This window comes from Lonchura striata, chromosome 16, assembly GCF_046129695.1.
Source record: "Lonchura striata isolate bLonStr1 chromosome 16, bLonStr1.mat, whole genome shotgun sequence".
Classification (NCBI taxonomy): domain Eukaryota; kingdom Metazoa; phylum Chordata; class Aves; order Passeriformes; family Estrildidae; genus Lonchura; species Lonchura striata.
In genome coordinates this window covers 16,467,080-16,492,095 of record NC_134618.1, presented here as the reverse complement: position 1 = coordinate 16,492,095, position 25,016 = coordinate 16,467,080, and the positions used below count along the sequence as shown (strand labels likewise).

Below are 25,016 nucleotides of genomic sequence, written 5' to 3'. Positions count from 1 at the left end.
GGTGCTGGCGCCGGGGGTTCGTCCTCGGAGCGGGTCCGGAGAGCCGTGTCCCACACTTGGAATTGCTGGAGGTCCTGGGGGCTGATTCTGCAACCCGACACTGGGGCTGGAGCTGTTCCACACGCGGGGGCAGAGCCTGGGGACAGCACTGGAGGCTGATTCTGTCACCCAGCACTGGGGCTGGAGCTCTGGGGTCAGGGGTCTCACCGTGCCCACCCCGTCTCTGTGATGCTGCACAGCCTCCCAGCAAATACGGGAGAGATTTTAAATCCGACATAACAGAAAACAGGACTTTTCCCACCCGTGATTAGAAGAAATTCCACAATTGTCCTGCAGGGACAATTCCCCCCTCCATCCCCCAGCTCCTCACCAGCACAGACTGGGAGAAATGCAGTGCAAGGCAGTGAGGGAGCCCAGCAGGTTTTTCCTTCCCCTCCACACCCCTCTGGAAGATCCTCTGATGGATAATCGATCCCTGCTCCTGAAATTCCCTCGGGGCTGCCCACAGCAATCCGCTATCGACGTTTGAACTCAACGCAAAGAATTTCCCCCCCATAAATTTAATTTTTTTTCCTCCCAAATCCTACCGTGGCTGTGCCGAGCCGTTCTCCTCTCCCTCGTCCAGGGGGATTTGCCTCCGGAAAAGGAGGATTCGGCCGGGAAGGTGCTCGAGGGCTGGGGCAGGGGCTGGGCAGCGCTCGGCACTTTATCTTTTATTTTTGGGGTGGGGATGTTGCTCCGCACACGGGGTGTGACAGGGCAGTTTCTCAACTCTGTTTTGTCAGGCTCCTTTCCTTCTGCCCAGTTTTGCTTTGGGGTTGTTTCCTACTTCTGAAGTGTCGCTCTGGGTTCAGCTGAACCAAAAGTGACCCCAGAAGGAATTAAAGCCTCTGGTTTGGGAGTTTCTGTGCTTCCGAGGGGGATTAAGGTGCTGCCTAAGGTGAGGGGAAAACCTGTGGAGCTGCTCAGGGGTTATTTTATAGGGCAGAACAGACTGGGGTGCAGAACAGACCCCAGCGATGGGCTCAGCCTCTGGGAGGTGCATCCCCCGTGCTTCTCCTTTTCCCCTGGATCGCAGCCAATCCCATTCCCTTTTTTACAGCTTTCCATGCTCCGAAATGCTGTCGAGCACGTGCCACGAAGGGGACCAAGCCCAAAGGAATCGAATCCTTCCCGAGGCTCTGCGGTGACAACCTGGAGGAGCTGTGAGCACAAACTTGATCTGAGCGTTTATCCCGGGAAAAGGGAAGGGTGGCTGGGTGGGAGCAGGGCTGCACCCCCCTCTCAGCCCTCGCCAAGGGTCCCTGGAGCTGCTGGCACGGTGTCAAGAGGGGTTTGTCACTGCCCTGCCATGTCCTGTCCCCAGCCACGTCCCCCAACCAGTCCTGCAGCCCCAGGGCTGGGCTGACGCCCATGGGTGTTGCTGGCTTCTATTTTGGAAGGATTTACTGCTAAAATAGCTCCTGTTGGGGCGGTAAATTACAGAAACTTGTTTGCTATGAGGCTGCTGGAGGGACACGGCCCCTGCCCCAGGCTGGCTGGACAGAGGTGGCTGGAGCAGAGGGCAGGGACACATCAGGGCCACTCTGGGGGTCACCGCGTCCACTGTGTCCCTGTGGAGATCAAAGCTGGCCCCAAAACCCCCTCTTGCCACAGGAGGATCCACTCTGAACTTGAACATGTGGAGCAACATCTGCCCCAGGCTATTCCTGGGGACATTCCCAGGTCAGCTGTGAGCTCTGACTGCACCTCCCTGTGCCAGGAGGGCTGGGAATGCTCCTCTCCCTTCACCAGATGCCCTCTGCCCATATCTGGCTCATAATCTTCAAAAAATCTCTCAGTCTTAAAGACTGCAGTAATTCCTTGGGTCTTCAGTTGGTTTTCCCTCTGCCCCAACCTGAGGGATGAGTGTCCCTCACACAATGATCCCTCACCTCACACAACGATCCTCTCCCTCACACAAAGATCCTACAGCTCATACAACAATCCTGCCCCTCTCAAAACAATCCCCTCCCTCACACAACAAACCTCTCCCTCATGCCACAATCCTGTCCCTCTCACAACCATCCTCTCACACTCAACCCTCCCTCCAACACCAATTCTGCCCCTCTCACACCAATCCTGTCCCTCACACACCAATCCTACAGTTTGCTCAACCATCCTCCCCCTTGCACAACCATCCCGCTGCTCACACACCAACCCTGCCCCTCATATAAAAATCCTACCCCTCATACAAAAATCCTGCCCCTCACACACAACCATCCTGCCCATCACATTCCAATCCTGCCCCTCACACACCAGTCCTGCCCCTGACACAACCACCCTCTCACACTCACCCTCTCACACCAATCCTACAGCTCACACACCAATCCTGCCCCTCTCACAATCCTTCAGCTTCCTCAACCATCCTGCCCCTTGCACAACCATCCTGCTGCTCACACAACAATCCTCTCCCTCACAGACCAATCCTGCCCCTCACACAACCATCCTGCCCCTCATATAAAAATCCTGGCCCTCATACAAAAATCCTACCCCTCACAAACCATCCTCTCCCTCACACACCAATCCCACAGCTCACACTCCAATCCTGCAGCTCACACATATCAATCCTGCCCCTCACACACCAATCCTGCAGCTCACACATATCAATCCTGCCCCTCACACACCAATCCTGCCCCTCACACACCAATCCTGCAGCTCACACATATCAATCCTGCCCCTCACACACCAATCCCACAGCTCACACTCCAATCCTGCAGCTCACACATATCAATCCTGCCCCTCACACACCAATCCTGCAGCTCATACATATCAATCCTGCCCCTCACACACCAATCCTGCCCCTCACACACCAATCCTGCCCCTCACACTCCAATCCTGCCCCTCACACACCAATCCTGCCCCTCACACTCCAATCCTGCCCCTCACACACCAATCCTGCAGCTCACACACACCAATCCTGCCCCTCACACACCAATCCTGCCCCTCACACACCAATCCTGCCCCTCACACACCAATCCTGCAGCTCACACATATCAATCCTGCCCCTCACACACCAATCCCACAGCTCACACTCCAATCCTGCAGCTCACACATATCAATCCTGCCCCTCACACACCAATCCCACAGCTCACACACCAATCCTGCCCCTCACACACCAATCCTGCCCCTCATACATCAATCCTGCCTTTTACACATCAATCCTGCCCCTCACAATCCTCTCCCTCACACCCCAATCCTGCCACTCTCACATGCACCCTCTCACACTCATCCTTTCACACCCACCCTCTCACACTCATCCTTTCACACTCATCCTTTCACACTCACCCACCCTCTCACACTCATCCTCTCACACTCACCCTTTCACACTCACTCACCCTCTCACACCCACCCTCTCACACTCATCCTTTCACACTCATCCTTTCACACTCATTCTCTCACACTCATCCTCTCACACTCAAACAGGTCGGGTCAGAGCCCCGGGCTGCTCCCCCGGGCCCGGTCCAGCTTCATTCCCCTCATTCCCCTCATTCCCCTCATTCCCGGAACCCCCGGAGAGCCGGGATGGACAGAGAGCGGACAGGGACGGGCAGAGACACGTTTAATACAGCAAACACACCAAAAACTGGAGCTGCGGGGTGCAGGGGACATCAGAGCCACAGCACAACCCCAGGGCACCGCAGGAGGGACAGGACGGGGACATTGCCCTGGAAAACTCCTTCTGCAGGGTAAGGAAAATTCCCTTTTTTCTGTGGCGCTGGGGAAAAGCAGCACGCAAAGGCTGGGGCGGGGTGTGGGGGCTGTTTGACACAAACACAGCAGGCTCGGGGTGGTGCCAGCCCCATCCATGTGTCCCCATGTCCCCAGCCCTCATCCCGGCCGTGTCCCCAGCAGGGACAAGGCTGGGTTCCCTCTGTCACTTTCCAGCACCTTCAGGGCGAGTCACCCCTCGAATCTTTGGCAAAAGGGTTCCCTGTGCTCCTTCCCAGCTGCCCAGCCCCTGGGCTCCTGCTCCTCCAGCCCTCCCGAGCCCCCTGGCACCAGCCCCGAGCCCATCGTGCCCACTCAGTGCCCAGGGCTGGCATCTCAGGCCATCCCCACCCTGCAGCAGTGGCACCAAGCCACACCAGAAAGGGACACATGGGACAGGTTGATCCAATTCTTCCCCTCCCAGCCTTTCGGTGACTTGCAGGGTGTGTTTATCCACAAGGAGAGGGCTGTGACGTTTTAATTCTCCTTTGGGGTGGGAATATCAACTGTGTGAATCCCACCGGGTGTGTTTTCAATGGGATGGGGCTGGTGAGGTGACAACAACTCTGGGCATGTGCTGACGTGGTCCTTGAAAAGCCCTGGGATGGGGCTGTGTGGCTCCAGCTGTCCTGTTCTCCTCATTTCCAAAGGTCCCCCAGGGGCTGCAGAGGATGAGCAGGGAAGGCGAAAGCGAAGCGGGATGACCAGCAAAGCAAGGGCACTTGGCATCTCTCAGAGGTGAGCTCCTGCCTGCTCTTCCCATCAGTTCTCAGCCCTTCTTTCACCTTTATCCTTTTCCTGCTGTTCCAGAGCTTTCCCAAACTGCCCAGCTGCAGGACCTGCCTGCAGGACCTTCTGGAAACCTGCCAGGCAGGAGCCACCCCATGGGACCTACACAGGACACTGATCCCTCCTCATGTGGGTGAGCACAAAGGGACTTGTGTCCTCTGACCTGTCTCAGCAGGGATAAAAGCAGGAAAGGCAGTGCTAGTAGAAGGAATAATAAAATCCATTTAAAAAAGCTTTGGGCTGCTGGCTCTCTGACCACAGAAGTACTAAAAATACCTCATTCCTGAGACCACCCGTATTTTACAAACCCTAAAAGACTAGAATCTCTTCCTAGAAAATTGAAAAAAGTTTAAAATCCATTGGTATCAACTTCTTCACCTTCACCAAACCTTTAAAAACCGCCCAGGTGGGCTGAGGGAGGGAGGGGGTGAGGGGCAGGGACCCTTCCATGCCCATCCCAGTCCAGTTTCACAGGACACCCCAGGACTGGGGGACTATCAGTGCCCCCAGAACGTGCTCCAGACCTCAATGTCCCACCTCCCACACAACACAGCAGCTGGAGTGAGGGAATGGGAATGGGGGACAGGGACACTGGAGCTGCACCCAGCACGTTCTCCCCTCCCTGTGCTGGGCTGCAATTCTGCATCCAAGCGTGGAGAGGTTGTGGGAATGTCCATGGCAAAGGCAGTGCCCAGCTGTGCCCAAGCCCCAGGACAGGGACAGAAAGCTTTGGGGTCACTCTAAGCTGGAATGTGACACTGACTCCACTGCTGAGGCCCAGGACTGGGAAAAAGACATCCCAAAGCCAGATGGATGATGGACATTACGAAACAACCCCACCTCAACCACTCCTAAAATCCACCTGGTGCCAGCCCCGAGAGCGAGGGAAGCCATAGAGGGAGTGCAGGTGTGGAGGCAGCGCTGGGCTCCGTGGGGACCCGCTGGGACAAGGCTGGAGCAGGAAAAGCAGGGATGTGCTCAGTGCTCACTCCAGAGCCCACTCGGCCAACCACTGCTCGCACCGCGCCCGCTGCTCCTCCGTCTCCTCCCTCCCGCCTTCGCCCCCTGCTCCCTCCTCTCTGCCAGCTTCCCGCCTCTCCTCCTCCTCCTCCTCCTCCTCCTTCTGCGTCCCCTTGTCCTTCAGCTCCTGGATGACATCCTCCAGCCGCTGGGCGACCTGCTGGGGCACCCAGTTGCTGTCCATGGCGGTGAGGAAGGGGTCGGGCGCGCACACCTCGATCAGCTCCGTGCCGGTGGGAATGCGCAGGTAGTAGGCGTGGAGCATCATCCTGTAGGGATTGCTGTCCTGCCGCTGGCTGTAGGTGAAGTCCCCCACGATGGGGTGGCCGATGGCGCTGCAGTGAACCCGGAGCTGGTGAGTCCTCCCTGGGGGGAGAGCGGGAATCGGGGACTGGGAATTCCTGAATCCTTCCTTCCCTCAGGGACAGGGAATTCCTGAATCCCTCCTTCAGGAAATGGGGAATCAGGGACAGGGAATTCCTGAACTTCTCCTTCAGGGAATGGGGAATCGGGGACAGGGAATTCCTGAATCTCTCCTTGAGGGAATGGGGAATCAGGGACAGGCAATTCCTGAATCTCTCCTTGAGGGAATGGGGAATCAGGGACAGGCAATTCCTGAATCCCTCCTTCAGGAAATGGGGAATCAGGGACAGGGAATTCCTGAACTTCTCCTTCAGGGAATGGGGAATCGGGGACAGGGAATTCCTGAATCTCTCCTTGAGGGAATGGGGAATCAGGGACAGGCAATTCCTGAATCCCTCCTTCAGGGCATGGGGAATCCGGGACAGGGAATTCCTGAATCCCTTCTACAGGGCATGGGGAATCGGGGACAGGGAATTCCTGAATCCTTCCTTCAGGGCATGAAGAACTGGGGACAGAGAATTCCTGAATCTCTCCTTGAGGGAATGGGGAATCAGGGACAGGGAATTCCTGAATCTCTCCTCAGGGCATGGTGACAATACACCTAATGGCATTTGTCCCCCTGAGCACTGCAGTTCTCAGCTTCCCTCATCCCCTTCCAGGCTCTGCTCCACTCAGAACTGCCCCTGTCCCCACCTGTCAGCGGCTGCAGCAGCACTTTGGTGACGGGGTCTCCGCTGTAGGATCCGTGTTCCAGCACCACCAGCTCCGACTGGCACGGCTTGGGATTCTCACAGCCTGCAAGGAGATCCAGAGCGGGTCTGGGATGCCCCAGCGCATCCCTGGGGGCGTGGGCAGAGCAGGGGATGGGGTGCTCACCCTCGGTGCCCTCGATGCACATCATGTGGGTCATGCCCTCCGTGGTGTTCTTCCCGATGGCGTAGCGGATCGTCATCCGGCTCTGGCTCACGTGGCCCCTCACCTGGGGGAGAACGTGCCAGCTGAGCCCTGGCACCTGCTCCTCACCACCCCCCTGACAGGAATCGTGGAATCACAGAAAGGGTGGGGTTGGAGGAACCTTAAAGCCCATCCATTTCCCCAAGCCCAACTCCCTGTCAGGAGCAGGGACACTTTCCACATTGCTCCCAGCCCCATCCACACCGGCCTTGGACACTTCCAGGGATGGGGCAGCCACAGCTTCTCGGGCCACCCCGTGCCAGAATTCCTTCCTAATATCCAACCTAACCCCACCCTCTGGCAGTGGGAAGCCATTCCCTGTGTCCTGTCCCTCCATGTCTTTGTCCAAATCCCTCTCCAGCTCTCTTTGAGCTCCTTTAGTCTCCAACTCTGAATCTTTCTCTTCTCCAGCTGAACACCCCCAGCTCCCTCAGCTTTTCCTCAGGGCAGAGGTGTTGAGGAACACCAAAAGGCCAAGGTGGGAGGTGGCAGAGAGGGCTCACCAGGGCCAGGTAGGCTTTGGTCACCAGGCGCTCCTTGAAGCACTTGTAGGCACTTCCCGCCGCCGCTTTGTTGAGTGCCACACACAGAGCCCCGCTGGTGGAGAAATCCAGCTGGTGGCAGAACCTGGGAAGGACACGGGGCTCAAGGAGCACCCTGGGCATCTCAGGAGTGTCCCCAGCTGAGGGCAGAGCGGGGCTCGGTGCCCGGGGGCTCACCTGAAGCCGTAGTAGGTGTCGGGGTCGGCCAGCTCGGGGAAGCGATGCTTGAGCTGGCTCTGCAGGGTCAGCGTCTCGTACCACATCTTGCTGTCGATGCGCAGGTCCCAGTGCTTGTTGACCACGATGAAGTCGGAGCTCTGGTACAGGATGGACAGGTTGTCGATGGTGCCCGGCTCCATGGCCCTGCGGGGCAGAGAGAGCGAGGAGGGACCGGGATGAGGAACGGCCAGCTGCGGGATGGGCACGCCGGGATGGGCACGGCGGCCCGGGACACGCGGGACGGGCAGGGAGCAGGGCCCGGAGGTGGGATACCGCAGCAGGGAATGGAGATGTACCGGTGCTGCCGAGGCACCAGCGCCACGCTGCCGTCACCCAGGGGTGCGGGTGTGCTACAGCGGCGCCGCCGCCGTGCCCGTGTCACGGCGCAGTCCCGCCGCGCGTGGGAGGCCCATCCCCGCCGCGCTGTCACGCGTGGGGGCCCCGCAGCCACGCCGAGCTGCCCCTGCCCATCCCGGCGGCGACCACCGGCCTCGCCCCGCTGCAGCCCGGCCGCGAGTGCGGCGGCTCCGCCGGAGGGCACGGGACGGAGGGGAGGGGACAGGGGACGCGGGGCGGGGACTCGCACGGCGGAGAGGAGCCGGGTAGGGCAGAAGTGACCCGAGCAGGGCGGAGCGGACCCGGGCAGAGCAGGAGTGACCCAGACCGGGATCCGAACCCGGACCCCGACCCGGCCCCGGCCCCGGCCGGGGGGACCCGCGCCGCGCCCCGGCCCCGCCCGCGCTCCCGCAGCGCCCGCCGGCAGCGCTCACACCGCGTCCAATCAGCGCCGGCCCCGCCGCGCCCGCCCGCGCGCCGCGCCCAATCAGCGCCGCGCCCGCCCGCACGCCGCGCCCAATCAGCGCCGGCCCCGCCTGCCGCCCGCGCGTCGCGCCCAATCAGCGCCGGCCCCGCCTGCCGCCCGCGCGTCGCGCCCAATCAGCGCCGGCCCCGCCTGCCGCCCGCGCGTCGCGCCCAATCAGCGCCGGCCCCGCCTGCCGCCCGCGCGTCGCGCCCAATCAGCGCCGGCCCCGCCTGCCGCCCGCGCGTCGCGCCCAATCAGCGCCGGGGCCGCGGCGCGCGGCGGAAGCGCGGCGGGCGCGGGGCCGGTGGCGGCGGGCGCGGTCCATGGCGGGCACCGAGCCCGGGCTCGGGGATGGCCCCGAGGATGGGCCCGAGGATGGCTTCTACGAGCGCTTCGCCGACGAGCTGGAGGTGCTGGCCGAGCTGGGAGGTGGGCGCTGCTGCGGAGGCGGCGGAGGGAGGGAGCGGGCGGGAGCGTGCTTGGCGCGCCCGCGTGTGCCCGTCCCGCCGCGGGTCCCTCCGGTGACCGGCACCGTGGTCTGACCCCTCTCACAGATGGGCCATCCCCACCCGCCGGCCCCAAAACATCCCAGTTCCGCGGCAGGAGGCAGCCGCCGGAGGAGCCCGACCTCCCCGGGGGTTCTCCCGGGGGCACCGGCGCCAAGAAGAGGGACCGGGACTGTGTCTCCGCCGTGTCCCCGGCAGCCGCCGAGCCCCGCAGTAGGTTTGACCCGGTTGCCCGGGCGCTGCTGCCCGCTGTCCGCCCGCCCGGCGCGGTGCCGGCTGCTGGAGCATCCCCTGGGTACCGCGGTCCGTCCGTGACGCTCTCCGCTTGCTCCAGCCCCGAGGCCGAAGCGGCAGCGCCTGGAAGCTGTTAAGAAGCTCGATTTCGGTGCAGACGACGAGCTGGCTCCGGATGTCTCCTGGGATGCTGGCCCAGAGGCACCTCTGGCTCCCCACAATACCAGGTTGGCCACCCTGATCCCCATATTTAACAGGAGGGACGGGAAGGACCCTTCCCCTGCTGAAGGAATTTGGTGTTTTCTAGCTCGAGCCACCTGGAGATGAGTGGAATGATCCCCCTGCAGACCACACCACCCTTGGAAAAGAAGAGGGTCCTGAGGAGAGCCCCCATCCTGGAGGATTACATCAACGTGACATCCAGCCAGGGCACCAGGGTCTTCCTGGTGCTGAGGGATGATCCCTGCGGGACAGGGCTGGAGGTGAGGAGGGATCTGAAGGTCGGGGGTTGCTCCTCTGTGGCCTCCGGGTGGCTCAGGAGGGGGCTGGTGGTGCTGTGTCCTTGCAGCTCCCGGATTCCCTGGGCTGGAATGCTCGCAGGCCGCTGCACTTGCTGGGGGTGCCCTTCTCCTACCTGAAGGAGCAGGTGGATCAGGAGGTACCACATGTCCCTGACCTTCCCCTCTGTCCCTGCCACCTCTGCTGGCTCCCAGATCCCTCAGCATGGACTGGAGGGTGTCTCTGACCCCTCTCTGTTTCGCTCAAGCGTCGCAGGCAGGTTCTGCAGGCCTCCCAGCAGCTGACAGAGATCATAAACAGGTGAGATGTTGGGGTGAAATCCCTCAATCCCTCCCCAGTCCCTGCCACGCTGCTGGATTTGCCTCCCAGCTGCTCCTTCAGGACCAAATTCTGAAGGACCTGCAAGCAGAGGAGCCTTTTTGCCCTCATCCCCCGCTGCTTGGGGAGTCTGGGTGGAATTCCCACCCTGCCCTGACTCCTGGGGTGCTTTGGGGTGAATGAATTAATGCTGCAGCTGCCTGGGGAGCGAGCCCAGCACCGAGAGGCCGGATCCCAGCACGGACACGGCTCCAGCAGCCCAGGAGGAGTCTGCACCCCACTGCCTCTGGGTGGACAAGTTCACCCCCCAGCGCTACATAGAGCTGCTCAGTGATGATGTGAGGTGCTGGGACAAGGGGGGGCTGGGGATGGGGGTGGGTCAGCAGCTCTGCAGCTCTTCCTTAGTGCCGTGGGATAAGGAATTGCCTTTGGAGACACTGGCTGGGGAAGCACTGTGTCTGTGCTGCTCTGCCTGTGAGTCCCTGGGAGCTTGGGGTGGCCAGTTTGCACTGCAGACTGGGGATGTTCTGGCAGAAAAAACTATGGAGCGTGACCAAAATGAGACAAAAAAGATAGGGAGGATTTTAACCAGAGATTGTTTGTTATTTTGGGGAATGTTAGAAGTTTTGTAGGGAATTAGAGAGGCTGGGAATTGCTGAGTTGAGCCAAGACAGATCAGGGCCAGCAGGGACGGGGCTGGTGTGACTTACCCAGGGTTTCCCTGGGAAGGAAAACATTCCCACCTTGTCCCAGGGAGCTGCAGGTGGAGCCCTGAGCAGCTCCTCCATGAAGCAGAGCCTTCCTCTGCCCCAGGCTGGATTTTCCCCTGGTTCCATGGATTTTCCTGCTTTTCCTGCAGTACACCAACCGCTGCCTGCTGAAGTGGCTCAAGCTGTGGGACACGGTGGTGTTCGGCAAGGACAAGGCTGGCAAGAAACCCAAACCCAGCCCTGCAGCTCATCCCCAGCTCAGCCATCCCAAGGAACATCCCAGCAAGTGGAAAAGCAAGGTCCAGCTCACTGAGGAGATGCTGGAGGCCGAGCTGGACCAGCACAAGAGACCCAAATACAAGGTGAGCAGGAGGGGACGTGGCTGTGGGTGCCTCTGCTGCCACCAGCTGAGGAGCAGCGTTGTCCCCTCCAAGGAGGTCCCCTCCAGGGGTGACCTCCTTTCTGTGCCACAGGTGGCTCTGCTCTGTGGGCCCCCTGGCCTGGGCAAGACCACGCTGGCCCACGTCATCGCCAGGCACGCGGGGTACAACGCCGTGGAGATGAATGCCAGGTGAGCCCCTGGGTGCCAGGTGAGAGTCCCTGAGTGCCAGGTGAGGGTCCCTGGGTGCCAGGTGAGAGCCCCTGGGTGCCAGGAGAGAGCCCCTGGGTGCCAGGAGAGAGCTCCTGGGTGCCAGGTGAGGGTCCCTGGGTGCCAGGTGAGAGTCCCTGAGTGCCAGGTGAGCCCATGCCCTGCCCACAAAAGGGGGCAGGTGATGCTGTGGCAGAGTTGATGCTGGAGATGATGGTGGCCTGGGAGTGATGCTGTTCTGGAGGTGATGGTGTCCTGGGAATGATGGTGTCCCAGAGGTGGTGGTGGTGGTGTGGAGGTGATGCTGTGCCAGGGGTGATGCTGAAGGTGATGGTGGTGTGGAGGTGATGCTGTCCCAGGGGTGATGCTGGCAGTGTCCCCACCCCCGAGGTCAGCTGTCCCCGTGTCCCCTCGCAGCGATGACCGCAGCCCCGAGGTGTTCCAGACCCGCATTGAAGCTGCCACCCAGATGAGGTCGGTGCTGGGCTCCCACGAGAGGCCCAACTGCCTCATCATCGACGAGATCGACGGCGCGCCCGCGGTGAGCCTCTCAAACGTGGCCCCATCAACTGCTCCACCCTTCCACGAGCAAGAAACCATCCCTCCATCCTTGTTTCCAACAAGAGCCCATCCCTCCATCCCTGTTTCCAGCAAGAGCCCATCCCTCCATCCTTGTTTTGAGCAAGAACTCATCCCTCCATCCTTGTTTCTAGCAAGAACCCATCCCTCCATCCTTGTTTCCAACACGAGCCCATCCCTCCATCCTTGTTTCCAGCAAGAACTCATCCCTCCATCCCTGTTCCCCAGGCCTCCATCAATGTGCTCCTGGCCATCATCCAGCGGAAGGACGGCGAGGCCGAGGCGGGCGCGGGGCGGCGGCGGCGTGAGGGGGGGCTCCTGCTCCGGCCCATCATCTGCATCTGCAATGACCAGTGAGTGTCCCCTGCCCGTGGGGAGGGGACAGGGACCCCAAACCCTGCCCCCAGACAGGAGGTGGCTGCTGGGGGTGTCTCTGAGTGCAGCTCCTCAAGGCCTGGGGTTGGTTTGAGTGCGTGCAGGGAAGGGAATGGATCTGGGAAGGGGCTGGAGAATCCCTGAGGGAGCTGGGAAGGGGCTGGAGAATCCCTGAGGCAGCTCAGCCTGGAGCAAAGGAGGCTCAGGGGGACCTTGTGGCTCTGCACAGCTCCTGCCAGGAGGGGACAGCCAGGGGGGCTTTGGGATCTTATCCCAGCGAACAGGGACAGGAGAAGAGGGAACGGCCTCGGGCTGGGTCAGGGAAAGTTGAGATTGGATATTTGGGAAAATTCCTCCATGGAAAGAGCAACCATTGGTTGCTCCAGGCTGCTCAAGGCAGTGCTGGAGTCTCCATCCCTGAGAGGATTTCAGAGCTGAGTGGACTTGGCACTTGGGGACATCATTTCATGGTGACCTGGCAGTGCTTGGGGAACAGCTGGACTCGGCACTCTGGGAGGTCTTTCCCAAGCTAAATAACTTAAATAACTGCGGGATTAGGAAGGGAATTCCATGCTGGGCTCCCTCTCAGCCCCTGTGTTTCCCTCGCCAGGTTCGTGCCCGCGCTGCGCCCGCTCCGGCAGCAATCCTTCCTGCTCAGCTTCCCCCGCACCGCTCCCTCGCGCCTCGCCCAGCGCCTCAGCGAGGTCTGGGCCCTGCCCTGTGCCCGTGCCTCGGTGTCCCCTGTCCCCGTGCCTTGGTGTCCCCTGTGCCCGTGCCTCAGTGTCCCCTGTCCCCGTGCCTCGGTGTCCCCTGTCCCCGTGCCTCAGTGTCCCCTGTGCCCGTGGTCAGTGTCCCCTGTTCCCCTGGCTGTGTCCCCTGTCCCCTGTCCCCATGCCTTGGTGTCCCCTGGTTGGTGTCCCCTGTCCCCGTGCCTCGGTGTCCCCTGTTCCCCTGGCTGTGTCCCCTGTTCCCCTGGCTGTGTCCCCTGTCCCCGTGGCCGATGTCCCCTGTCCCCTCGCCGGTGTCCCCTGGCTGAGCCCGGCCTGTCCCCAGATCGCGCTCCGGCAGGGCATGAGGGCGGACACGGGCGCGCTGCTGGCACTGTGCGAGAAAACCGACAGCGACATCCGCGCCTGCATCAACACCCTGCAGGTGCTGGGACACTGCCGGGGACACGGGGACACTGCCGGGGACACGGGGACACTGCTGGGGACACGGGGACACTGCCGGGGACACGGGGAGGGACATGGGGACACTGCCGGGGACACAGGGACACGGGGAGGGACACAGGGACACTGCCGGGGACACGGGGAGGGACATGGGGACATGGGGAGAGACATGGGGACATGGGGAGGGACATGGGGACATGAGGAGGGACACGGGGAGGGACATGGGGACACTGCCAGGGATATGGGGACACGGGGAGGGACACAGGAAGGGACATGGGGACATAAGGAGGGACACAGGGAGGGACATGGAGACATGGGGAGGGACATGGGGACACAGGGAGGGACATGGGGACATGGGGAGGGACATGGGGATGTGGGGAGGGACATGGGGACACTGCCGGGGACACGGGGAGGGACATGGGGACATGGGGAGGGACATGGGGACATGGGGATGTGGGGCTGGCTATCAGGATACTGCCAGGGCTCTGGGGACATGGGGATGGCCTTGGGCACATGGGGAGGGACATGGGGACATTAAGAGGGCCCTGGGGGACACAGGGAAGGCTCTGGGGACGTGGGGATGGCCTTGGGGACATGGGGATGGCCCTGGGGACATGGGGATGGCCCTGGGGACATGGGCATGGCCATCAGGACACGGTGTGGCCCTGGGAACATGGGCATGGCCTTGGGGACATGGGGATGGCCCTAGGGACACAACAATGGCCCTGGGGACACGCTCCTGCTGCAGCTCCAGGCTCACACGGGGACAGAGGGGACAAAAGTCCCTTCCTGAAACATCACCCGGTCCCCTGGGGTGTTTTGAGCCCCACACGTGGAGGAAGAGGGGGGTGGCTGTGTCCAGCTGCTCCCAGGGATTTCGGGATGCCCATCCCCTCCGTGCCCTGCTCTGCTGCAGTTCCTGCACGGCCGAGGGCAGAAGGAGCTGAGCGTGCAGATGGTGCAGACCATGAGGATTGGCCTGAAGGACCAGAACAAGGGGCTCTTCTCCATCTGGCAGGAGATCTTCCAGCTGCCCAGGCCCCAGAGGTAGAAGGAGGGGGTTTTTACATCTGTTGGGTGCTTGGGGGCTGGTAATCCCATTTCCCAGAGAAGCTGTGGCTGCCCCATCCCTGGAAGTGTTCAAGGGAGGCTGGATGGGACCTGCAAGGTCCTGGAGAGCAGCTGCTTGAGGGGATTTGTGTCCATCATAGAATCCTGCAATGCTTTGGGGTGGAAGAGACCTTAAAGCTCATCCAGTGCCACCCCTGCCATGGCAGGGACACCTTCCACTGTGCCAGGCTGCTCCAAACCCTGTCCAGCCTGGCCTTGGGCACTGCCAGGGATCCACCCTGTGCCAGGGGCTGTCCACCCTGCCAGGGAATATTCCTTCTAAACCTTTCCTCTTCGTTTAAAGCCATTCCAGATGCTTTGTTACCCTCAATAATTCAGCACTGGCATTGGCTCCAGTCCAATTTCCGAGGACCCAAATATTCCTGCAGCACTGGGAAACGCTCAACTCTTCCCTTTGGGCTCCCCCAGGCACAGGATAGGAATGGATCCCTCTTTGCCAGCTGAGCTCCTGCTGGGGGACGAGGACCTGTCCCACCCTGGGGGCTCAGGGGGCTTCAACTCCTCCTCCCACCGCTTCCACCACATCCTGCACCTCTCCACCTCCTCGGGAGAGCAGGAGAAGCTGACCCAGGTGAGAGCAGCTGGAGTGGGAAGCTCTGATCTTCAGCTAGGTGAGCTCCAGCTGATCCCACGCTGCTTCCAGGGTCTGTTTGAGAACTTCCTGAGCGTGAAGGTGCGGGACTCCAGCCTGGGCTCCGTCTGCCTGGCCCTGGAGTGGTTGGGCTTCTCCGACCTGCTGGGCCGGGCCGTGCTGCAGGGCCAGAGCTTCCAGCTGCTGCGCTACCTGCCCTTGGTGCCCGTGGCTTTCCACCTGCTCTTCGCAGCCACCGCCGTGCCCCGCCTGGCCTACCCCAGCAGCCAGCCCGAGGTGAGTGCTGCCAGCCTGTGGGGATCCATACATCCCTCTGGCTGCCCTGGGACCCATGGACAGAGATCACAGACAGTGTCTCTCTACAGAGCCCCCAGAGACACTGGCTGTGATCTCTGTCCATGGAAAAGAGTTTTCAATCTTACAGCATGAATTACCAGCTCTGAGTGTTTGATATCAGTAATAATTAAGTGTGGCACGGGTGCAAAAGTAAAATTTTAGGATTGTCCAAAGGGGACAAGCTGGAGGAAATTGGGTGTGCCTTGTCCTTTTTCTCCTTCTCCATACCCTCCATGTCTCACTGTGGTGTTGGCATTTTTCTGTTGGTTCAGGCTGGGGACACACTGTCCAACGTGGGTGACAGATATTGGCACGTTCTTGTAAATCCAGCCCAGGGAGTTTCTGGTATTTAATGTTTGTCACATCCCACTGAGGGCAGAGCCCCACACGCTGCCCTGCAGGACAGAGCTGGGCAGGGCAGCAGAACATGTGAGAGATCAACAGAATAAACAACCTGGAAACCAGCACAGACCAATTATGGCTTCTGCTTTGGCAGCGGGGCTGACAGACAGAGACTTTCCCCAATTTAGGGATCATTTGACTGCCACAGACACGGCCTGAGGGAGGCTCTGGTGCTGTCCCCAGGCCGTGGCCAGGCTGAGCCAGGCGCAGAACGTGCTGCTGTCCGTGGTGTCGGGGATGGCGCCGGGCGCGCGTGGCCGCGCGGGGCTGCAGGCGCTGGTGCTGGACGTGCTGTGCCTGCTGCTGGACATCATCGCCCCCAAACTGCGGCCCGTGAGTGTCCCTGCCCTGCTGCAGCCCTCCCCAAAGCCCACCCCAACAAGCCAGCCGGGGTTGCTGTCCCAAATCCGGGCTGGTGCAAAGCTGGGGACGGGTGTTGGGGTGCCCGGCTGGGTGGAGAGGTCCTGGGTCCCGCCTGGGCTGGGCTTGGCTGAGCAGAGCTTTGGGGAGCTCTGAGTCACCCCCATCCAGGAGAGGCTCTGTCCTGTGTGTCCCTGAGACTGGGCTGAACTTGATCTGGGATGTTCCTCACCCAGAAATAAAACCCATGCTTGATCTGGGTCCTTCCCAAACCCCATTCTTGATTTGGGACCTTCCTCACCCAGAAACAAACCCCGTACTTGGGCTGGGATGTTCCTCACCCAGAAACAAACCCTGTGCTTGATCTGGGATGTTCCTCACCCAGAGATAAACCCCGTGCTTGGGCTGGGACCTTCCTCACCCAGAAGCAAACAAATCCCTAAGAGAGGACGAAACTTGATCTGGGATGTTCCTCACCTGGACACAAAAAAACCCTGTGTTTGATCTGGGATGTTCCTCACCCAGAAATAAACCCTGTGCTTGATTTGGGACCTTCCTCACCCAGAAACAAACCCTGTGCTTGACCTGGGACCTTCCTCACCCAAAAACAAACCCCATGCTTGATCTGGGATGTTCCTCACCCAGAAACAAACCCCGTGCTTGGATTTTTTGGGGCTTCCAGTTGTCTGCTGTCCCCTGGCCAGGTGAACACGCAGCTCTACAGCCTGAAGGAGAAGCAGCAGCTGGCTGAGCTCATCAGCACCATGCTCACCTACAACCTCACCTACCTGCAGGAGCGCCTGCCCGAGGGCCAGTACATCTTCAAGCTGGATCCGTGAGTGCCGGGGCTGGGCAGGGGCAGCGGGACTCAAAATCCTTCCCCGGGAGGCTGGGGAGGCCCTGGAATCCAAATCCCAGAGCAGCTGTGGCTGCCCCATCCCTGGGATGGGATTTGGAGCAAGTGGAAGGTGTCAGGGTTGGAGCTGGGTGATTTTAAGATCCCTCCCAACCCAAACCATTCCAGGATGGATTCTGTGCTGATCCTCGGGGAGGAGTTGGGACTTTTGGCTTTGCTCCGTCCCCAGGAGGTGGCAGGGCAGGGCTGACCCACCTGGGCACGTCCCCGTGTCCCAGCATCTCTCTGGCAAACAAATCCGATGTCACCAGCAAAACATGGGGTTTATTTCTCTAAAACTTTCTAAAGCATTCGTTTGACAACTGATTTCTGAATGGCTGCAGAGCCACCTGACTCGGGGGCTTTGTACTTTTTATTTTAGGGGCAATGATAGTGGGTAAATAATGGATAAGTAGCGGATAAATATTGGATAAATAGTGGAAAAGTAGTGGATAAATAGTGAATAAATAGTGCATAAATAGTGAATAAGTAGTAGATAAATAGTGAATAAACAGTGCATAAGTATTGAATAAATAGTGGATAAGTAGTGGATAAATAGTGAATAAATAGTGGATAGGTAGTGGATAAATAGAGGGTAAATAATGGATAAATAGCAAAAAAATAGTGGATAAATAGCGAAAAAATAGTGGATAAATAGCAAAAAAATAGTGGATAAGTAATGGATAAATAGCAAAAAAATAGTGGATAAATAGTGAATAAAAGTGAAATATTCAGTGCTGGCAGAGGGACTGGTGGCTCCTCAGTGCTGGGGAAACTGCAACAGGCCTGGCTCCTGCCTTGTGACCAATCCAGCTGCTCTGAGGATCCCAAACTCTGTTCCTGCCTGGATTCCCCCTGCTCCTGTCCCTGGCACCTCGGGGTGGCTCTGAGAGCTGTGCTGTGCCCTTGAGCCTTGCAGCATAATCCATCCAGCACAGCTCCAAATCTCCTCTTTTTGCTTTCAAACCAGGATTAAACCCCTCTAATCCCTCCTGCATTCCCATTACCATTCCCACACACGGGGGGGAAACTGAGGAAGCGGCCACGGGGCAGGGCTGGGAGGTGCTGGGGCTGCCTGGCTGCTTTTTGGGGTTAATTCCCTGTTTTCCCTGTTTTTCCCCATGCTGGGATGGATCTGGCTGTTTTTTGGGGTTTATTCCCTGTTTTCCCTGTACTGGGATGGATCTGGCTGTTTTTTGGGGTTTATTCCCTGTTTTCCTCCGTGCTGGGATGGATCTGGCTGTTTTTTGTGGTTGATTCCCCCTTTTCCCTGTTTTCCTCCAGGCTGGGATGGATCTGGCTGTTTTTTGTGGTTGATTCCCTGTTTTCCCTGTACTAGGATGGATCTGGCTGTTTTTGGGGATTTATTCCCTGTTCTCCCTGTACTGGGATGGATCTGGCTGTTTTTTGAGGTTGATTCCCTGTTTTCCCTGTACTAGGATGGATCTGGCTGTTTTTGGGGATTTATTCCCTGTTCTCCCTGTACTGGGATGGATCTGGCTGTTTTTTGGGGTTGATTCCCTGTTTTCCCTGTACTAGGATGGATCTGGCTGTTTTTTGGGGTTTATTCCCTGTTTTCCTCTATGCTGGGATGGATCTGGCTGTTTTTTGTGGTTTATTCCCTGTTTTCCTCCGTGGTGGGATGGATCTGGCTGTTTTTTGTGGCTGATTCCCCCTTTTCCCTGTTTTCCCGTGCTGCAGGAACCTGGAGGCCGTGTGCCGCTTCCCGGAGCTGCCGGCCCGCAGGCAGCTCAGCTACCAGGCCAAGCAGCTCATTGCCAGGGAGATCGAGCTGGAGAAGATGAGGAGGGCAGAGGCCAGGAACCTGGCCCAGGTGGGCATCGCCCAAAGGCTGCCAGGGCTGTGCACGTGGAGGAAATGCCCAGGGATTTGTTCATCCCCGAGCTGCTGAGTGGAAATCCAGGATTAACCCCCCTGGCTGCAGCTGGTTCCCTGCACAGCTGGGCTGGGCTGCAGGGCTCAGCTTTTTGCAGGAATTCTGCAGGGAGTTGAAGCGTTGAGCCCTTCCACTGTGCAGGCTGTGAGGAGGTGGGAATTTCAGGTGGGAATTTTTGGCTGCTGTTTGTACCTGGCCATGTGGGAGGTGAGCTCTTCCCTGGCTGCTTCCACTTCCAGAGGTCCCAAAGCCCCCAGGAGCAGCAGAGTGGCTCTGCACGTTCTCCTGGAGGCAGGAAAAGATGGGAAGGGGTGGAAAAGGTGGAGAAACATCCTGGGTGTAGCTGATGCCTGCCCTGCCCTGGTGCCAGCGGGATAATTAATCCCTGGGAGCCCCTTGGAGCAGGAGAAGGGCTCCTGGGAGATGCGTGGGACAAAGAGAAGCTGCCAAAACCTCTCTGAAGGCTCCTTGTTTACATGGTACAGATGTGGAATCCCAGGGAAAGGGGCTTCAGCTGATCCCAGGGGGCAAAAAACGCTGGAAAAATCCTTGGGATGTTGCAGGCCAAGGGTGGCATGGGGGCCAAGGGGGTGGCAGATGCTCAGTGGCCGAGCCTGCAGCTCAGACACCCTGAGAGGAGCCTGGCTCAGCTCCGTGCTCCCACAGGACCCCGGGAATGGCCTCGGGAAGGAGCGAGGGGACGCGGAGCCAGCGGGGACCCCCAACCACCGGCAGCGCCTGGAGCACATCGTGAGCAGAGCAGCGCTGCAGGACAAGGTCAGGCCCAGTTCCTGCCCCAATTCCTGCCCCAATTCCTGCCCCACTTCCCACCAGCTCTTTCCTGGGCTGCCAGGCACTCCCTGGCTCCGCTGGAATTTGGATTTTTAGTCCAGGTTCCTCCAATAACCCAGCTCAGCTCCGTGGTCCCCATACAGGCATCGGCGTGAATGGGAGCTGGGTGACATTTTGGATGTGTCCCAGGAAGTTTTCAGGGCTGGGGGAGGGAGGAGCTGTGGGAATTTGGGCTGAAATAGCTGAATTTGGGCTCTGTGGGAAAGCAGCGTGGAAAAGCTGCTCTGGAATGATCCCACCCTGGGCACCCCAGGAGGAGCTGGGATCCTTCCCTGGCACTGCCCCTCTCCAGGGCTCAGCTGCCAGCCCTTTCCTGGGTATAAAACCCCACCTGAGCCTCACATTTTGTCTTTCCCCCAAATTTGGATGCTGTTGGCATTCCCAGGCCCTTCCTGCAGGATTTGCAATTGGCTCCTGCTGTGCTCAGAGGAGCCTTGGGGAGGCTGAGCCTTGCCCAGGGACCACCCTGCCGTGGTTCTGTCCCTCTCTGAGCAGCAGCTGGAAGTGCAGAGCCAACCCCGTTCCTGCTTTTTTGCTTCCCGCAGCCTGAACTGGATTTTTTTGGGAGGCCACTCCAGAGGAAAGAGGCGGCCACGGCCCCAGGTAGGTGACACAGGGTGGGTGGCACAGGGACAGAGTGTCCCTGAGCTTGGGTGGGTGACACAGGGATGGGGTGGCTCCAGCCCCAGGTGGGTGCACAGGGACAGGGTGGCCCTGGGTGCCCCTGGGTGCTTCTCCCCATTCCCAAAAAGGGGCTCCTGTCCCTCAACCCCGTCCCCAGGGGACAGCAGCAGGAACAAACCGTGCCCAGCCCAGCTGGCAGGGAGTTCCTGTGGGCACACCCATGGATTCTGACCCCATCCAAAGGGAATTTGAGGTGAATTTTTGGTTGCAGCATCCGGGATTTGGGAGCGTCAGCTGTGCCCTTGCAGCCCCTCCCCACGTCCCCCCTGTCAGGCAGGGCAGAGCTGATGAGCTGAAGGTTTCCTGGCTGCTTTTAAAGTGGATTTTCCCCCTGCAGCCCCTCGGGTTTCCAAGGAGGAATCCCTGGAGCTGCAGATGGGCAAGGCTGTGGGGAGGAGCGACGTCTGGTTCCGCTTCAACGAGGGCTTCTCCAACGCTGTCAGGAGGAACCTCTACATCAGGGACCTGCTCTAGGGCACCTCTGGGCTGCAGGGAGCAGCTGCCTTTGCCCTTCCAACCCCTGCAGAGGCTGTGTGGCCATCAGCTTGAGGTAGTGTTTTTTTATTACCCGATTATTTTGTTTAAAAAAGAAATAAAACGTATCGAGAAAAAATCAGTAGTGAAGTATTGCTCTGTTTATTTCAGTCATGAACCTCGAGGTGCCGGATTCTGCCAGGTTTGCTGCCAAACAATATCCTACCGGGTACAAAAGTATCTAAAACCACTAAAAATGGGGGGGTTTACAAAAAGCTTCTTTACAAGTTGCAAAAATCTGCCTTTTTTGGATTGGTGTAGCGTGAGATGAAGCTGCAGCACGGCCCTGGAGCAGCCTTGGCTGCTCCTCCCTTCAGGCTGCCCCTCCTGGGGCATTTCCCCGTGGTCCCCCCATTTCTAAAACCTCCCTACAGCTACAGGAGAGGAAAGGACAGGGCAGGGCTGCTCTTGGGGCTCTGTTGGAGCTGGGGCTGAGGAGTGCAAGCCCGGCCTCAGAGGATGATGCATTTGCCTTTCTCCACCCAGGGGTTGTTCTTCATCAGCTCCGGGTTCAGGAAGGGATCCTCGGGAATTCCGTCCTCGATCCACTTCACGAACCTGCGGAGAGGGGAGGGAGGGTGGGCACAGCCCCAGGGGCCAGGGCAGCACAAAGGGATTTGGGGGGCTCGGGGTAAATGACAAAGCAGGCAGGGAGCAGAGCCGTCTGTGATTTCTGAGCTTTGCAAAGCTCTGGGGAGGGGGATCTGTGCCCTGGGGGCTGCCAGGGGACACGCCGGGTCAGGAGGTGCCACCAGAGCCTGGCACCAGCAGAGCCTGCGCAGCTGGGAAGGGCTTGGGGACACCGGGGGGGTGCTGGCCCTGGGGCTTGGAGATCCAGAAAGGAAAATCTCATCTGGGAGCACCCCCAGGAGATGAGGGGGGAAAAGGGAGGTGAGTTCTGCTCTTGGGGGGAAAAAAGGAAAGGAAAGGAAAGGAAAGGAAAGGAAAGGAAAGGAAAGGAAAGGAAAGGAAAGGAAAGGAAAGGAAAGGAAAGGAAAGGAAAGGAAAGGAAAGGAAAGGAAAGGAAAGGAAAGGAAAGGAAAGGAAAGGAAAGGAAAGGAAAGGAAAGGAAAGGAAAGGAAAGGAAAGAAGGAGAAAAGGGAAAGGAAAGCCCCACTCACTCAGGTATGGTCTTGGAGGACATCTCCCTCTTGTAGGCCAGCTGGTACTTGAGGCTTTCCACCTCTTTTTTCCATTGTGGGAGATCCCACTCGTCCATGGCGCTCTCCGAGGGCTCCGTTGGGCTGGGGACGGGGATTTTGGTGCCTTGTCTTGCCCTGATCCCTCAAAGGCACCCCAAAGGCTCCCCCGGCATGGGGACAGCATCCCCAGGCTCTGGGAAGGTTTCCAAGCCCACAGAGGAGCAGCCAAGGGCCTCAGGAGCTTTTTGGGTTGTTTTGCCTGGGGCAAAGGCTGCCCAGTGCCCCTCTCGTGCAAAACGCAGGGACTGAGGCAGAGTTGACAGAAGTTTGGGTGGGGAGCAGCCCGAGGCTGTTTGGGAAGGGGCTGTTTGTCCTTCTCCTGCCTGGCCACGGCTCTGAGGGACCAGGAGGGATTCGGTGGGAGCAAACCCTTCTGTTCCTCCCACCCCAGCAGTGACCCTGGGGAGGGAGGACGGGCGTGATGGGGAAACTGAGGCACAGCAGCAGGGGGGGCTCGAGCAGAGCCCGCAGTGGGGCGGCCCCCGTGTCACCCCAAACCCGGGTGGCACAAGGAGACATTTCCCTGTCCCCAAACCGTGAGCCCCGGGGTGCCCCAGCTCCGGGAGAGCGGGCAGGGAAGGGCTGGGGGTGCCGGCAGGGTGAGACCCTCCCACGGGCACAGCTCCATCCCAACCCAAATCCAGCCCAATTTGGGAGCGAGGTCAGCCCCTTCCCCGCCCGGGGCTGCCTCCTGCTCATCCCATCCCCTCATCCCATCCCCTCATCCCATCCCCTCATCCCATCCCGGACATCCCGCTCATCCCATCTCGCTCATTCCCATCCCTCAAATCCCATCCCTCAAATCCCATCCCGCACATCCCATCCCGCTCATCCCATCCTATCCCATCCCGCTCATCCCATCCCCTCATCCCATCCCCTCATCCCATCCTGCACATCCCATCCCGGACATCCCATCCCCTCATCCCATCCTATCCCATCCTGCTCTCCCCATCCCGCTCATCCCATCCCGTCCATCCCATCCTATCCCATCCCCTCATCCCATCCTGCTCATCCCATCCCGCCCATCCCATCCCGCTCTCCCCATCCCGCCCATCCCATCCCATCCCCTCATCCCATCCCGCCCATCCCATCCTATCCCATCCCCTCATCCCATCCCCTCATCCCATCCCGCTCATCCCCAGCGTCTCCCTCTCCCACCTGGCTTGGGAATTCCGGCAGCAGAGAAACGGGGCCGCGTCCGCAGCCCTGGCCTTGCGGTGCTCCCGCGGCTCTTCCCGGCTCCCGGAGATCCCAAAGGCTCGGGATAATCTGCGGGAGCACGGCGGGAGCGGCGGCAGCGGATCACGGCAGCCTCCTCCCCCCGCCGCTCCCGGGGGATTTGGCTCCGCCGGAGCGCCCGGGATGGAGGCAGCTCCCGGTACCCGGCCGGGCTCGGGAATTGGGGTTATCCCGGGCAGAAGGGAATTGGGGTTATCCCGGCTGCCCCCCAAGGGAATTGGGGTTATCCCGGGCAGAAGGGAATTGGGGTTATCCCGGGTGTCCCCCAAGGGAATTGGGGTTATCCCGGGCAGGAGGGAATTGGGGTTATCCCGGGGAGAAGGGAATTGGGGTTATCCCGGGCAGAAGGGAATTGGGGTTATCCCGGGTGTCCCCCGAGGGAATTGGGGTTATCCCGGGCAGAAGGGAATTGGGGTTATCCCGGGTGTCCCCCGAGGGAATTGGGGTTATCCCGGGCAGAAGGGAATTGGGGTTATCCCGGATGCCCCCCAAGGGAATTGGGGTTATCCCGGGCAGAAGGGAATTGGGGTTATCCCGGCTGCCCCCCAAGGGAATTGGGGTTATCCCGGCTGCCTCCACTCCTGGGGACACAGGGAGAAGGGGATGGGTGGAGGATGTCCCCAGGGATGATCCCTGCTTGGATCCCTGGCCCAGTCACAGATAATGTCCAGGCAGGAGCAGGGGGAGATTCCAGGGATTTGGGGTGAATCCCACCCCCCAGGCAGGAGCAGGGGGTGATTCCAGGGATTTGGGATCCATCCCACCCCCCAGGCAGGAGCAGGGGGAGATTCCAGGGATTTGGGGTGCAGCCCCCCGGATTTTGCAGATGTAGGGGCACCGAGCTCCCCGGGCTCTGCAATATTAACGAGCTCAGCCATCTGTTATCCCGGCATTTCCATAGTCCTGGGATTAAATCCCGGGATTTCCAGCTGGAGAAGCCCCTGCGATGCCAGGGGAGCTGGGCAGGGATCAGTCTCCTCAGAGCTGCCCCAAATTTATTTAGGGCCAAGGAAAGGGAAAAGGGGCTGGAGCCCCAGGAGGGGCTGCGGGAGCTGGGAAGGGGCTCAGCCTGCAGAAAAGTGGGATCAGAGGGGAAAATCCAAAAGTAGGAGAAAATGTGGGAAAAGAAAATTAAAAAAAAAAGGGAAAAGTTTGGGGAGGGCTCTGCTGCAAAACTTTCCTTTTGGGATCCCCCTTTTCTGCAGGCTCAACCCTTCCCAGCTTGGTCAGGAATTCTCCAGCCCCTCCACACCTCTCCTGTCATGAGGGGAAAATCAAAAAGTGGGAAAAAATGTGGAAAAAAAAAATTTAAAAACAAAGTGAAAGAAGTTTGGAGTTTGGGGAGGGCTCTGCTGCAAAGTTTTTCCTTTTGGGATCCCCCTTTTCTCCAGGCTGGGCCTTTTTCCAGCTCCCTCAGGAATTCTCCAGTCCCTTCCCAGCTCGGTCAGGAATTC

The 25,016-nt window shown here is 59.5% G+C and overlaps 3 protein-coding genes across 4 annotated transcripts; 1 reads left to right on the top strand and 2 right to left on the bottom strand.

The window, feature by feature from the left end:
- Positions 1 to 3,584: 3,584 nt before the first annotated feature.
- On the bottom strand, positions 3,585 to 8,109 carry RPUSD1 (RNA pseudouridine synthase domain containing 1). Of its 2 annotated transcripts, none has more exons than XM_077786908.1 (6): positions 7,911 to 8,109; positions 7,596 to 7,781; positions 7,380 to 7,503; positions 6,799 to 6,901; positions 6,616 to 6,717; positions 3,585 to 5,925 (listed from the first exon to the last, which is right to left on the bottom strand). In XM_077786908.1, exons 2-6 carry the CDS (start codon positions 7,775 to 7,777, stop codon positions 5,525 to 5,527), a joined length of 912 nt encoding a protein of 303 aa, XP_077643034.1. In that variant the 5' UTR covers positions 7,778 to 7,781; positions 7,911 to 8,109; the 3' UTR covers positions 3,585 to 5,524. The 2 variants fall into 2 exon arrangements, with proteins under 2 accessions (XP_077643034.1, XP_077643033.1); XM_077786907.1 differs by having other exon boundaries at positions 7,934 to 8,109.
- On the top strand, positions 7,814 to 21,203 carry CHTF18 (chromosome transmission fidelity factor 18). The gene is made up of 24 exons (XM_021553179.2): positions 7,814 to 7,901; positions 7,994 to 8,239; positions 8,401 to 8,868; positions 8,994 to 9,158; positions 9,280 to 9,406; positions 9,487 to 9,661; positions 9,748 to 9,837; positions 9,946 to 9,998; positions 10,213 to 10,354; positions 10,876 to 11,088; positions 11,200 to 11,297; positions 11,733 to 11,856; positions 12,123 to 12,247; positions 12,880 to 12,973; positions 13,323 to 13,421; positions 14,355 to 14,485; positions 14,978 to 15,140; positions 15,213 to 15,437; positions 16,083 to 16,232; positions 16,964 to 17,094; positions 18,856 to 18,988; positions 19,718 to 19,828; positions 20,449 to 20,506; positions 20,925 to 21,203. The coding sequence occupies exons 1-24, from the start codon at positions 7,814 to 7,816 to the stop codon at positions 21,059 to 21,061; spliced, it is 3,546 nt and encodes a 1,181-aa protein (XP_021408854.2). The 3' UTR covers positions 21,062 to 21,203.
- On the bottom strand, positions 21,201 to 23,628 carry GNG13 (G protein subunit gamma 13). The gene is made up of 3 exons (XM_021553178.3): positions 23,482 to 23,628; positions 22,243 to 22,365; positions 21,201 to 21,679 (listed from the first exon to the last, which is right to left on the bottom strand). The coding sequence occupies exons 2-3, from the start codon at positions 22,338 to 22,340 to the stop codon at positions 21,574 to 21,576; spliced, it is 204 nt and encodes a 67-aa protein (XP_021408853.1). The 5' UTR covers positions 22,341 to 22,365; positions 23,482 to 23,628; the 3' UTR covers positions 21,201 to 21,573.
- Between the last annotated feature and the right edge of the window lie 1,388 nt (positions 23,629 to 25,016).